Genomic DNA, 15,098 nt, shown 5'->3' with positions numbered 1-15,098 from the left:
CAGCCCCTATTCAAGATGGAGTCCCTCTGGTTCGAATGCCTCTGACACAGCCTGATTTTAACCTTCTGGGCTCAAGCAATCCTCCAGCTTTGGCCTCCCAAAGTGCTGGGATTACAGCTGTGAGCCACCACACCAGACCTGTATCAATAAATTTAAATAAGACTGTATTTTGCTTCCAGTGTTAAAAATGAAGTAAGACTTTAGACAGGACACTAAAGATCATTTCATCACATAAAGATTATTTTTATCCCCTTGGAAATTATTATACTAATTGCTTTTATGTGTCCTGGCATTTTACTTTGAAATATTTTGTTTTTTAATTATTGAAAGACCAATTGCATGAAAAGAATAATTACTAAATCTCTAATATGCTAAGCATGTTCCTGATTTTTATAAAAAGTCAGAATAATGAATAAGTGCTTTTCTTGTACTATGAGAATCTAAGTCTCCCCTCTTCCCCCATTGATTGAATGGACCCCTGCCCTTAGCCAAAGCGATTCCAAAGATACATGAAAAACTGGTTCAGGCCATGAAGGGGGTTTGGTTATGCCTCATTATGTTCTTTGTTGGAACTCAGGCATAACTGATTAGCATGAACATTAAAACAGATATTTAAGACACAAAACAGACTCTGTAGCAAAGGATATCACATTCCAGCCCGACTAGTACAGCATCACATGATGGATAGCAGGCCCTGAAAGAAATCAAAGTATTTTACTGCAAAATATGTTTCTTTGACACACTTTGAAAAGGCCCTGCAAAGCTGTCTCTTCTGGGGGAAATTTACATTCAGTAGAGAATTGCCTTCCCTTTTGCTGGTCTTTGTCTGATCCTGAAGAGATTACCTGAGAGTATAGAACCTTTTAAAGGCTTGAGTAGGACATATTTGCCATCTTTTGTCCCTAAGGGCAGCCACCTATGAGAGTTTATTTACATAATAAGAACCTTGGTCTCCACAGCTATCTTAACCCAGACACTCCTTTCTGTTGACTCCAGATCTTATATAGTAATTTAACTCTTTCAACCAATTGCTAGTCAGAAAATCTTTGAATCTGCTTGTAAGGACTTCCCCTGCTTCAGGTTGTCCTGCCTTTCTGGACCAAACCAGTGTATACCTTACATGTATTAACTGATGTCTTATGTCTTCCTAAAATATGTAAAACCAAGTTGTAACCAAACCACCTTAGGCACGTATCCTCTGGACCTCCTGAGGCCGTGTCACTAGTTAATGGTCCTCATATTTGGCTCAGAATAATCTCTTCAGATATTTTACAGAGTTGTTTTTTTTTCATCAACAGTAATCAGGAGGAAAATAGGATATGTTGAAATGAGAGTCAATGGGAAATTTGGCTTCGTTTTCATTTACTCATGAACAGGAACTTCCAGAAATGTTGATGCAGCAGAAGTAAAAGATATATTATTCCTATATGGGTTGAGATAAGGAACAAAGTGAGGCTGTAGATTTTTTGTAGTTTGAATTTCTATCAGAGATGGCTGGACTGTAGCCAGTAGCTCATATTTCAACTTAGTTTTGTCGTATTTTTCACACATGCTGTATCCCAGGATACCCAACAGATCCAAATTTATACATTTTACTTTTAGAACAGTTCAAAAATAATCATGAAGCACAGACCACATGAAGCCCTAAAATTAAGCAGTTTTAAAATGAATAGGGAGCAGATGAACTTTAGAGTGCAAGATGAAGAATTTTTCTGTACTGAATGTCAAGAAAGTTTGGAATAATCATAGTTAAGTAGGATAGACATTAAAAGGAAAAAATATTCTGTGTGATTTGAATATGTCCCATCTCCCTCTGTGAAGTCTGAATGTCATTGCCATCCTTAGGTATAATGAGTTAGATAGTTGCTTCAGGTTCTGAGCTCTGAGTGGTGCTTGCTATTGTAGTAACCAGCTCTGCATAGCTGGCCAATTATTTGAGGAAACAGTGGCATTGGGAGAATTTTTAAAGTTCTATGTAGGAAAACTTGAGCTTTCTTTAGAGCAAACCTGTTTTTTCCCCCCACCATATCCAACTGGCTGACCTTATTATCTTGATGTGATTTCATCTTCTTTGGAGATGAAAAGTGTATAAAAGAGGGAAACACAGATCATATTGTGATTTACTTCTCCTGGACTACATATTATCTCTAGGATGACCCCTAAGTATCCTTAATAATAATCTTACCTACAGCACTTTTATTGATTGATTGATTGATTGATTGAAATGGGATCTCACTATGTTGCCCAGGCTGATCTGGAACTCCTGGGCTCACATGATCTCCCGTCTTGGCCTCTCAAAGTGCTGGGATTATAGGTGTGAGCCACTATGCCCGGCCCCTTAGAGCACTTTTAATTTGGTTAATAATAATTTTTCACATGGTTATATACATGGAATATATTTTAAAAGTATTTTTGTACTAATGTTTTCTTCCCAACAAGGTAAGTTCCTTCAGTAAAAGGTCCTTGTATTCTACTGATAGCAATAAGAGGCAGAGAAATTCTAGGCAGACAGGGGCAGTCCCTGACAAAACCCCATCTTCAAGCCAAAAAGCCTGAAACTTGCATCCCAAAGCGAGAACTTCTATCCTTGTTTGCTTGCTTAAATGTTGCCTTTTCCTAAACTACCCATGGCCCACCTTGCCCCTAATCTCGTGCCTATAAAGACTTCAGACTCAGAGAGAAGCAGAGAAGTTGCTGAAGATTGGAGAGAAGTGACTTGACTTCAAAGGACAGCTTGATGACTTGACTTTTTGGATAAGAGTCCAACCAGAGACAGCCGGACTTCAGAAGAAGATTACCTGCCCATCCCATCCCCTTTCCAGCTCGCCTTCCAGCTGAGAGCCACCTTCATTGTTCAATAAAATCCTTTCCATTCACCATCCTTCAATTTTTCCATGTGACCTCAATTTTCTTGGATGCCAGACAAGAGCTTGAGAGCCACAAGTACAGATACCCAAAGAAAGGCTGTCACATTGGCCCTTGTCCTTGCTGGCTGAGGGCAGCCATCCCACATGATGAGGCAAAGGGCCCACTGAGCTGTTAACTATTAAGCCATCTGTGGATGGTAGAGCTAAAGGAGCACTGTAACCACCTTTTGGGGCTTCAAGAGTTGCAGGCACCCGATCTGTATGCTGCCACATGACCCACATGGTGTTTGCTCCTGCCAGCACCCAAAAGCAGTTGACTGGTTCCTGCACTTGCTTGCCTGGTTTCTGCACTCATTCACTTGCACGCTACCTCCCATGACAGGTAAATGGGGCAAGCTAAGCAAACAAGGCACCCCTGTCGAGAGTCCTGTGAAAGGGTCAAGAAAATATCCTTTCAGCTCATTGCAACCTCCGCCTCCAAGGTTCAAGTGATTCTCCTGCCTCAGCCTCCTGAGTAGCTGGGGTTACAGTCACCCGCCACCATGCCTGGCTAATTTTTGTATTTTTAGTAGGGATGGGGTTTCACCCTGTTGGTCAGACTGATCTTGAACTCCTGACTTCAGATGATCCACCTGCCTCAGCCTCCCAAAGTGCTGGGATTACAGGTGTGAGCCACCACACCTGGCCAAGAAGTTATTTTCACCATATACCTGGAACTGGATGTGCTGGCCCATATAGTACATTCCTCTTCACATTTGCTAGACATTGCCAAATTGATTTCCAGAGTAAATACAAAAATTTACCTTCTTTCCAAGAATATGAGTTTCTTCCTCTGCATTCCTATGAACACTTGGTATTATCAGGTTTAAATTTTAAGAAACTTATGAAAGTAAATTATCTTCTTGCTTTTTCTACTATTTTCTTTATTTCTGCTTTGATCTTTATTATTTCCTTTCTTCTACTAATATTTGGTTGAGTTTTTTCTTGTTTCTCTGGTTACCCAAGATGCAATATTAGGTTGTTTATTTGAGGGCTTTCTTCTTTTTTGAGGTAGTGTTGTTACCAACTTCTCTCTTAGAATTGTTTTTGGTATATTCCATAGCAAAAACATGTTGTATTTCCATTTTTGTTTGCCTCAAGAAACTTTTTAGCTTTCTTTTTAATTTCTTCATTGACCCATTATTCAGGAACATATTGTTTGATTTCCACGTCTTTGTAATGTTTCCAAGGTTCCTCCTGTTATTTATTTGTAGTTTTATATCATTATGGTCAGAAAAGATACTTGATATAGTTTCAGTCTTCTTAAATTTGTTAAGACTTGTTTTGTGAGCCGGGCGCGGTGGCTCAAGCCTGTAATCCCAGCACTTTGGGAGGCCGAGGCGGGTGGATCACGAGGTCGAGAGATCGAGACCATCCTGCTCAACATGGTGAAACCCCGTCTCTACTAAAAGTGCAAAAAATTAGCTGGGCGTGGTGGCGTGTGCCTGTAATCCCAGCTACTCAGGAGGCTGAGGCAGGAGAATCGCCTGACCCCAGGAGGCGGAGGTTGCGGTGAGCTGAGATCGCGCCATTACACTCCAGCCTGGGTAACAAGGGCGAAACTCCGTCTCAAAAAAAATAAAAAAAAAAAGACTTGTTTTGTGGCCTAACATATGATCTGTCATGGAGAAGTGTTCATGTGCAGGTGAGAGCAATGTGTATGCAATAGCAGTTGGATGGAATGTTCTGTAAATCTCTCAAGTCTATTTTGTCCAGAGTACAGTTTAAATCTGATGTTCCTTTATTGGTTTTCTATCTGATGATACGCTCATTACTGAAAATAGGATGTTGAAGCCCCCTACTATTATTGTATTGCAGTCTCTCTCTGTTTATATCTACTAATATTTGCTTTATATATTTATGTGCACTGAGATTAGGTTCATATATATTTACAATTGTCATATCGTCTTAATGAATTGACTCCTTTATTACTAAATAATACCTTCTTTGTCTCCTTTTACAGTTTTGACTTATAATCTGTTTTATCTAGGTATAGCTACTCCTGCTCTCTTTTGGTTTCCCTTTCTAAATATCTTTTTTTCTTTCCTTACTTTCAATATATTTGTGTCTCTGTGGTGAAATGAATCTCTAATAAGCAGCATATAGTTGAGTCTTTTAAAAAAAAATTTATTCAGCCATTCTGTGTTTTTTCGTTGAGGAATTTAGACCATCTTTAGTCACTGTTACTCTTGATTTGTAGGGCCTTTATTACAGCTGTTGTTACTCATTTTCTGGTTGTTTTGTAACCCTTCTCTTCCTTTTTTTCCTTTGTTATTGTCTTCTTTGTCTTTCTTTGTGGTTATTTTCTCTGGTAGTATATTTTAATTCCTTGCCTTTTATTTTTAGTGTCTCTATTACAGGATTTTTCTTTGTGCTGTCATGAGGCTTATAAAAAACATAATTATAACAGATTATTTCAAGCTGATAACAGCTTAACTTTGATCACAGACACATAAACCCTCTACACTTTAAAATGTTTTAAAGTTGAAGTGTATTTTATTTTGCATTTCACTAATGGCAAGTGAGGCTTATCATCTCTTCATGTTATTGACTGCTTATATTGCCTTTTCTATTAATTGCCTGTTTATAGTCTCTGCTCATTTTTTCCATTTAATTCTCTTTTTTGGCAAAAGCAGTTTATATATTCTTTATTGAAATCTGTTATATACATTGCAGATATCTTCTCCTAGTCTGGGGCCTGTCTTTTTATCTTATTTGTGGTGATTTTTAATGCACAGAATTTGTCATTATTGATATTTTCTTTTTTTTTTTTTTTTGAGACGGAGTTTCGCTCTTGTTACCCAGGCTGGAGCGCAATGGCGCGATCTCGGCTCACCGCAACCTCTGCCTCCTGGGTTCAGGCAATTCTCCTGCCTCAGCCTCCTGAGTAGCTGGAATTACAGGCACGAGCCACCATGCCCAGCTAATTTTTTTGTATTTTTAGTAGAGACGGGGTTTCACCACGTTGACCAGGATGGTCTCGATCTCTCGACCTCGTGATCCACCCGCCTCGGCCTCCCAAAGTGCTGGGATTACAGGCTTGAGCCACTGCGCCCGGCCCATTATTGATATTTTCAAATGTTTCAGTCTTGTCCTTGATAGTTTGTATGTTATTTTAAACTGTATTAAGATATAATTAATATAAAATAAATAGCACATATTTATAAAGTGTTTGATAAGTTTTGACATACTAGTTATATGTATATTCTAGTGAAATCATTGACACAGTTAATATAAGAACATGTTGATCACCCCCAAGAGTTTCTTCATTCCCATTTGTTATATTTCTTTACCTCTCTTTCCTGCCCTCAAATTCCCAGGCAACCACTAATCTGCTATCTGTCTTCCATATCCTAACTAATTTGCAGTCTACTTTATCAGTTATTGAGAGAAGGGTGTTGATTTCTGACTTTAATTTTGGATTTATCTGTTCATACTTTCAGTACTATCAGTTTGGTTTTTTGTTTGTTGTTTGTTTATTCATTTTAGAGATGAGGGGCCTCACTATGTTGCTCAGCTGGAGTGCAGTGGCTGTAAATAGACTTGATCATAGTATACTGGAGCCTTGATCTCCTGGCTCCTGGCCTCAAGTGATCCTCCTGGTGTCAGCCTCCCAAGAAGCTGGGACTATAAGCACATGACCTAGTGCCTGGTTCTAGTTTTTGCTTCACATATTTTGAAACTCTCCTATTAGGTATACACATTTTTAGGATTATTAATATTACTTGGTAAATTGACCCTCTTACCATTACATAATTGACTCTTTCCATGTGAATTTTTTTTTTTTTTTTTTTTTTGCTTTGAAGTCTACATAGCCTGGTATTTATATAGCCACTCCAGTTTTCTTCTGATTATTTTTTTAATGATATCTTTTCCTATCCTGTTGCTTTTAGCCTCCTTATATCATTATATTTAAAATGGGGTTCCTTAAAACTTAACGATAAATTCAAATAATAAAAAATAAAATAGGATTCTTGTAGACAGCATGTAGCTAGATCTTGTTTTTGATAAAGTATGACAGCCTCTGTCTTTTAATTATTGCATTTTAGATTATTTATATTTAATGTAATTATTGATATGTTTGGATTTAGGCCTACTATTTTATTTGCATTTTTCTTATTTTACCTTTTTTATGTTCTTCTTATCCCCTTGCTTGCCTTCTTTTTGGATTATTTGAAAATTTTTTAGTATAGTTTGAATTAATCTTTTGGGTTAACAGTATTTCTTTGTATATCTTTATTCTACTAGTGGCTGTAGGTATTGTGATAAACACACTTAGCTTGTTACAGTCTATTAAGGATTTACATTTTACCGCTTTCAGTGGAATATAGATAGATACCACCATATAGGTCTCTCCTAACTTTATGTTGTCATGTCCTGTATGTTATATCTATATACATAGAAAATTCTACCAGACATTGTTTTGATTTTTTAGTAACTATCATACATAAAGAACTTACAAGGAGAAAACATTATATATTTCCAGATAGTAACTATTTCTGTTGGTCTTTTTTAATGTTTTTAAGTTCCTTTGGTGTCATTTCTTCCCCCTCACCCCCCCAAAAAAATAAAATGTCTTTTGGAATAGGTCTTTCTACTTCTATGAGGTCAACTTTTTCTGGCTTCCACATAAAAGTGAGAACATGCGGTATTCAACTTTCTGTTCTCGGCTTATTTCACTTAACATAATGTCATCCAGTTCTATCCATGTTGCCTCAAATGACAGGATTTCATCCTTTCTACCTTTTTAAAGATGGCTATTAAAAAATTTTAAATTATACATGTGACTTGCATTTCCTATTCACAGTATATTTCTGTTGGACAGTATGGATGCAATTAGTAAGCATATATCTCCATTAGTCGATGTGCCAGGTTTCACTTGTGAGACATCTGATTCTATTCTGATTCTCATGCCTTTGTAAGGAACCAGGAAGATTTTTTTTCTGAAAATCTTTAGGAGTTTTTTATCCTTGTTATTCTGAAATTTCATAAGCATACACTGAAATGTGGGTAGTGTTTTGTTTAGTATGCTTAGAACACTTGGTAAGGTCTTTTAGTTTGTCTCTCTTTAGTTCTGAGAAAGTTTCTACTAGTATTTTCTGGATTATTTTATCACTATTTCTGAATGAGAAAGGTCCTGTAGGATGCTAAATCTCTTGGATTGAGTCTCTGTTTTCTATAATTCTGTCTTATATTTTCTATTTTCTATCCCACTGTCTTTTGGCAGTAGTTTGGGAAGTTACCTTATCCTTATCTTTTGACAGCATATTAAAAAATAGGGCTGGGCACAGTGGCTCAGGGCTGTAAAACCAGCATTTTGGGAGACTGAGGCAGGTGGATCACCTGAGGTCAGGAGTTCTAGACCTGACCTAGTAGCCTGGCCAACATGGCGAAACCCCATCTTTACTAAAGACTCAAAAATCAGATGGGTGTCATGGCACATGCCTGTAATCCCAGCTACTCAGGAGGCTGAGGCAGGACAATTACTTGAATCTGGGAGATGAAGGTTTCAGTGAGACAAGATCATGCCACTGCACTACAACCTGTGTGACAGCAAGACTCTGTCTCAAAAAAAAAAAAAAAAAAAAAAAGTAAAATATAAAATAGGGGGAGATGAGATAGGCAATCAAAGTTTTAATTGTCTAGAACTCTTTCTTGTTCTCTGTTCTTTTATCAGAAGCCTGTTCTGTTAAATATCAGCCTTTATGACTTATACGCTCTTAAATGTCTGTCAGGCTGCAAATTAAAATTCTTCTTAACATTTCTTTCTGTGTTATGAATTATCTGTTTCTTTTACAGTCAATGGTTCAATTTGTTTAGGGCTGACTTCTGGAAGATGAGGCACATTTTAGATAAGAAGAATGTATAACCAAATGTGTAGAAGTAGAAATGCAAAAAGCTTTTTCCAGGAGCAATGATAATCTGATGATTGTAAAACTGTGGGCATAGTGAGCTAAAAGCCTGAACTAGTGACAAGTGAAAGAAAAGAACTAAATAATAATGCAAGAAAATAAGTGTAACTGGGTGCTAATTTCTGCACTTTCAAAACTCCCACAGCACCCTGTTATTGAACTAATTGTATGTTCCGTTGTAATATTAATTATTATATCCATATGTCTTTCTAACTAAATTGTGACTTTTCAGGGTAAGGACTGTATCTTATTCATTCATTCTTTTGCAGATAATTATTGATCAAGCCTTGTTTCAAATGCTGGAGATAAAGCTGTGTGCAAAGACAAAAATATCCCTGCCCTCAATGCCAAGGAATATATTCACTTAATTTTTATCATTGCACAGAATCCAAAGCTGGGTATTCCCAAGTAAATATCTAATATGGGACCCAACTTTAAAAGGTAGTATTAAGATGGTCTGTTTGTGTCTGTTGAGGAGTATCGCAATAGTTTTTTTCTTTTTTTGATACTGAGTTATTTTCTTTGAACTTGATACAAAAAATTACTATGCATTCAGATTAAACTAATGTTTCTTACCTTAATGAAAAGTAATATAGCACTTTGATACAATGAAAAGAGCACCACCCTGGGAGAGTCTGGAGTTCTGATTGGACTCTACTATTGAATAAGTTTGCACACTTTAACCTTCTTAGAGCACTGCTTTTCTGATATGTAAAATAAAAGGGTTGATATCTCTTAGCACTCACACTTTGAATCTGAAAGTGGGGCAAAACATTCTTTCTTGTGGCCTTTGAATAAATGTTTTGTACTTTTAATTGAATGACTAGAAACAAAACCAAGAGCTGTCATTTTATATATTTCACTTGAGTTATAATCAGTGGCTAAATGTTTTTTCCCTTTCTTTTACAGACTTGGGTCTGGATCAATATATAATAAAACGCTTTGATGGAAAGGTAAGCAAACTATGACACTTTTATACATATATCCTATTGTTTTACTAAGAAGACTTTTAAGTTTCTCTATAGTTATATGTGAGAAATCACTGAATACCTATTTATCTTATCAAAAGAGCATGCTTAGGGTAGGAGGTCTGTACCTTCATATGCCTCTACTGAAAGAATCAAGCAGAAGGTTCTATATTTTTCTATGTAAGGTAACTCTCATGTAGTGCCTACTGTATATATTAAGGGCTAATTTTGTATCTGTTGACTTTTAAATGTTAACTCAATAGCCATCATGAAGATTAATAAGCCCCTCAATATTGTATTGGCATTTCTTACAAAACACTTCCCTGACTTGACCTTCTTCAGACTTTAAGATAGTGTTTAGCAATAAATTTTTTTTTTTTTTTTTTTTTTTGAGATCGAGTCTCGCTCTGTAGCCCAAGCTGGAATACAGTGTTGCAATCTCGGCTCACTGCAAACTCTGTCTCCCTGGTCCCAGTTCAAGCAATTCTCCTACCTCAACCTCCCAAGTAGCTGGGATTACAGGCATGAGCCACCATGCCCAGCTAATTTTTGTATTTTTTAGTAGAGACAGGGTTTCACTCTGTTGGCCAGTCTGGTCTTGAACTCCTGACCTTGTGATCCACCTGCCTTAGCCTCCCAAAGTGTTGGGATTAAGGCATGAGCCACTGCGCCTGGCCACAGTAATCTTAACTAGAAAATTACAAAGGTCCTTGTATTGCTTTTATAATAATTATGAGAACAACTCCAAATTTGCCTGTAAGTTTGCACTGTATTTATTTTTAATTATTTATACCTGAATAAATAATTTAACAAATTATTCTTAGGTATAGAAAATGAGCCTTTCAGTTTTATTATCTCATAAAGCAGTCAAATGTGTTTTTTCCTTTCAGGCTAAATTCTCCAAAAAGAAAATATTACACAGGGTCAGAAAGAAAAGTAAAGGGTCAATTTTACACAGGATAAAGAAGGCACTTCAGAAAGAAGAAGGAGCCAGGCATGGCTCTACAAAGCACAATGAAAAGGAAGTCAGAAGGAAAATCATGGAGTGGCTGGAAAAGGCAGGATCACAAAAGAGGGTCTAGATGGGGAGAGGTCAGGGTTAGTAGAAACTGATCTTGCAGAAATGTGCCAATTCCTGCATCGTTACATAAAACTCCATATCATGGTAAAGTGGTGAGATAAGTGTTGAGCTCTTTTGTACAAGTGAAAATAATGAGTAGCTGCCTTAAGATTTGAGAGATCTCAACTAAGGTACCTGCCTAAAAATTATCTTTCCCATTAAGGTGGCACAGTGCCTAAAATGCCTCCATCTGTGAATATCCTCTTTTTAAAGTCACATATTCTAAAAGAATGATCAAAAAGGAAGGGCACTAAACTAGATTTTAGGAGACCTAGGCTCAAAGTCCTAACTCTGCTTTGGGACAGCTTCATCTTTTCTCTGATCCCTGGTGTCTCTGCTTTATCTATAATAAAGTACCCTATCCAGTATAAGGACTTACTGCAGCACTTCTGATTTCAGAGTCTTTGGAGGGTCACGTCCCTATCTTAACCTGTTTTTGTGTCACTCAGAGTCCAGCATAGGCCTGGCACACAGGAGGCAAACAATAAATGATGACTTGCAAAAAATTACAGTAGTCAATCACATGTTCCTTGGTGGAGGTCTGACTCATTAAGTCAGTAAGAACTTACAGCAAATTCATTTTAACAAATAACTTTTTTTGGTCACTGAAAGAAACCATAGTAGCATGAGAGTTTGCTCCTCTCCTGTATACATATGTATAAACCTGAAAACATACAAAGAAGTTGAATATGTGCAAGCTGAACAACAGATTAATGCGTTATAAGGGGATTTCCGTTCTTAGAGATTTTTCAAATATAAAATCTGTAATGATAACTCATGTTTCCTGTATGCTCTTCAGTTTTTTCCTGTTGTGACCCAGTAACTATTTGGTCTACTTGATCCTAAGAATTGGCAGCTTTTGGGTGGGCACAGTGGCTCACGCCTGTAATCCCAACACTTTAGGAGGCCAAGGCAGGCGGATCATGAGGTCAGGAGTTTAAGACCAGCCTGGCCAACATGTAGCCTCGTATTGGGTCCCTATAACCCCAGCTACTTGAGAGGCTGAGGCAGGAGGATCGCTTGAAACCAGAAGGTAGAGGTTGCAGTGAGCTGAGATCGTGCTGCTGCACTCCAGCCTGGGCAACAAGAGCGAAGCTCTATCTCAAAAAAAAAAAAAAAAAAAAAAAAAAAAAAAAAAAAAAGAATTGGCAGCTTTTGGCATGACTGATGAGCTTCATCATTGTTTCTGTTGTATTAAATCTATGAGCTCTACATTTCTTGCTGTTAGTATTTTTCTGCTTTTCATTTTTTTTTTAAATAAAATAGCAAGAATAAAAATACAATAAAAGTGTTTGAGTACCCACCTCGTGGTGACAAAAATGGCAGTGTTTTTGTGTTTGGAAGGCAGATTTAACAGGTTATAGTTGCAAATGAACTGTAAGCATTAATTTTAAAATTGGAATAGGAAAGGCAAGATTTAGGAATATCAGTGTATGTTTGAAAGTATGACTTGTATGAAAGGCAGGCATATGAATGTTGACTTTACGGTAAAGGAGCATAGATTCTGAAAGAGAAATTAGAGATTCATCGAAGGAGGTATAGAATTGATTTATCTACCTTATGATATGCACATTGAATTCTTCATTTAAATCCTTTGTTAATTTCCCTCAAATACATTCTTGAGGTCTTGTTTTAGGCCAAGTTTAGGCTTCTTAAATAGGATCTTTTTTTATGGTTTATATCTTTACAAATTTATGTCTTTATAAATTATTTCATGTGAAATTTAAGAAAGTAGTTTCTATACTGGTTTAAAACCTTATGTAGACTGGGCACAGTGGCTCATGCCTATAATCCCAGCACTTTGGGAGGCTGAGGCGGGCAGATCACCTGAGGTCAGGAGCTTGAGACCAACCTGGTCAACATGGTGAAACCCCATCTCTACTAAAAAATACAAAAATTAGCCTGGTGTGTTGGCAGGTGCCTATAGTCCCAGCTACTTGGGAGGCTGAGACAGGAGAATCACTCGAACCTGGGAGGCAGAGGTTGCAATGAGCCTAGATCACAACACTTCACTCCAGCCTGGCAACAGAGTGAGACTCTATCTCAAAAAACAAAAAAGGAAAAAATAAATAAAGCCTTATGTAATGAAGGAGTGCCAGATTCATTTAGTGTTTGATCAGTTTAAAAGTTTTCCATGGTTTTTTGTTATGTATGAAGGCTTTCCCGTGATAATTGTAACTGTCAGTACTTTCTCAACTGTTGGTCTTCTCATTTTTCTTTAGATCTTCGTGATTCTTTTGTTCTCTCATTCAGAAAATCTTAATTTTTAAGTAGCTGGTTCTAGAATACACAAATACTAAGACATTTTCTGTTCAAAAGTAGATTCGTGTGGTAATGATATTATAGTACATTTTATGCATTATGGCCAGAAATGTAGTTAGAAAGCTAAACATCCAAGAGGAATTTTCTTTTAGACTTGCTTTGATTTTTAAATGGGTAATTTTCTCCCTCTCCCTTTTTTTTTAATTTGGAAGATAAACTAGCTATTAAATGCTTAGAGAAATAATTATTTACTCCTATTGTCTTAGCCCCCATTATCTTAACTTTTAGCACACCATTTAACAAAGTCCAAAATTTGACCAGTAACAAACACTAGCTTATTTTACAGCCTTCTAATTGAATTAAACGTCAACCTTTTTGTCATTGAAAGTAAGAAAAAATGTAAAAATAATATCATTTTCCTGGGATGTTTTAAATTCGTACCTGAATAATGGAACCTCCAGATGCAAAATAGGAAAGAGTGTCCCAACTGTTATTGACAGATAATTGTGCTTTGCTAATATCTTTTTTTCCCCCCTGATCTGTCTAATTAACTAGAAAATTCCCTGTAAGAAGTAAATGAGAAAAGAAAAAAAAGAAGTAAATGAGACATTACTATTTCAACTGATTGTGAATGAAAACTGAATTTGATTAAGCAGCTTTTGAATTTGTAGGTGAATCTTTTTCTAGACCCCATTATTACTTTATGTTAATGAATACTAATACTTTTAGAATACTGGCAACTTCCCTTGTAGAAAAGTTATGAAATACATTATTATTGGCACTTGCATGGTCAGTTGCATTTCCAAACCATCTACTATCATAGACCTTGAATAAAGAATGATAACAGGTATGGTTACCATTGGTTTTAAGAATATGTTTCATAGATAAATGATATTATTTTTAAAATATGAGACTAGGTTTGAAAGTTTAAAACTTCAAATCTTGAAAGAGTTTGGATTTTCTCTTAGGAGACATTTGAAAATTATTATTATTATAAATAGCTTATTAGCATTATAGAGATTGTAATACAAAATATGTTCTGACTTTTATTATTATTATTATTTTGAGAAGGAGTTTCACTTTTGTCACCCAGGGTGGAGTGCAATGGTGTGATCTCAGCCCACTGCAACCTCCACCTCTCAGGTTCAAGCAATTCTCCTGCCTCAGCCTTCCAAGTAGCTGGGATTACAGGTGTCTGCCACCACACCCAACTAATTTTTTTGTGTTTTTAGTAGAGACAGGGTTTCACCACGTTGGCCAGGCTGGTCTCGAACTCCTGACCTCAGGTGATCCACCCGCCTTGGCCTCCCAAAGTGTTGGGATTACAGGCTTGAGCCACCACCCCGACTGGCTTTTGTTTTAATGTAATTTGTCATAGATTCTTTTTAAATGCACCTTCCTGTGTTGAATCCTTCTTGTGAAAAAAAAAATGCACCTTCCCCTGATATCCATGTATTTTACTAATGATTTGTCAATATAGTCATTTCATGAATTTTCGATTATTTCTTTAATGAAAACTATAGTTTTTCTTTGTTTTGTTTATCATCTTTTATGATATTACCATCTAGTTGGCCTATAAAGCAAAGCAATTATTTTGAAGTGGAGCCTTTATTTTACATTATTGTTCATGATTTCGTTCATGTAATCATTTAGTTGCCATCTTTTATTTACATGATTTATTCAAGTGGTTTGTAGCCTTCTTTATTTTCCCATTTCCTCTTACCTCTTTTTTCCTCAGCAAACCGAAGATAGAAATTATAGTTTGTATTTCCTTTTTCTATTACATGTAATAGACAAGTTTCTCCACATCAGACATCATCATGTTTTCTTATAAAGTTACAGAAGAAATTGCATGGTATAGATAAAATTGTTTCTTGGCTGGGTGCGGTGGCTCAAGCCTGTAATCCCAGCACTTTGGGAGGCCGAGGCG

At 36.7% G+C, this 15,098-nt stretch overlaps 1 protein-coding gene across 3 annotated transcripts in view; it reads left to right on the top strand.

Annotated features, from left to right (window-relative positions):
* The window catches only part of MICU1 (mitochondrial calcium uptake 1), a 224,373-nt gene that overhangs the window by 73,701 nt on the left and 135,574 nt on the right, over positions 1 to 15,098 (top strand). For all 3 annotated transcript variants that reach the window (XM_074382370.1, XM_010339272.3, XM_003928615.4), the window contains exon 5: positions 9,728 to 9,771. In XM_074382370.1, coding sequence (XP_074238471.1) covers positions 9,728 to 9,771 — 44 coding nt within the window. The remainder of the gene's footprint in view (positions 1 to 9,727; positions 9,772 to 15,098) is intronic.

This window comes from Saimiri boliviensis, chromosome 12 (assembly GCF_048565385.1).
Source record: "Saimiri boliviensis isolate mSaiBol1 chromosome 12, mSaiBol1.pri, whole genome shotgun sequence".
NCBI lineage: Eukaryota > Metazoa > Chordata > Mammalia > Primates > Cebidae > Saimiri > Saimiri boliviensis.
The sequence above is the reverse complement of the archived record's forward strand: the minus strand, read 5'-3'. Positions and strand labels throughout refer to the sequence as shown.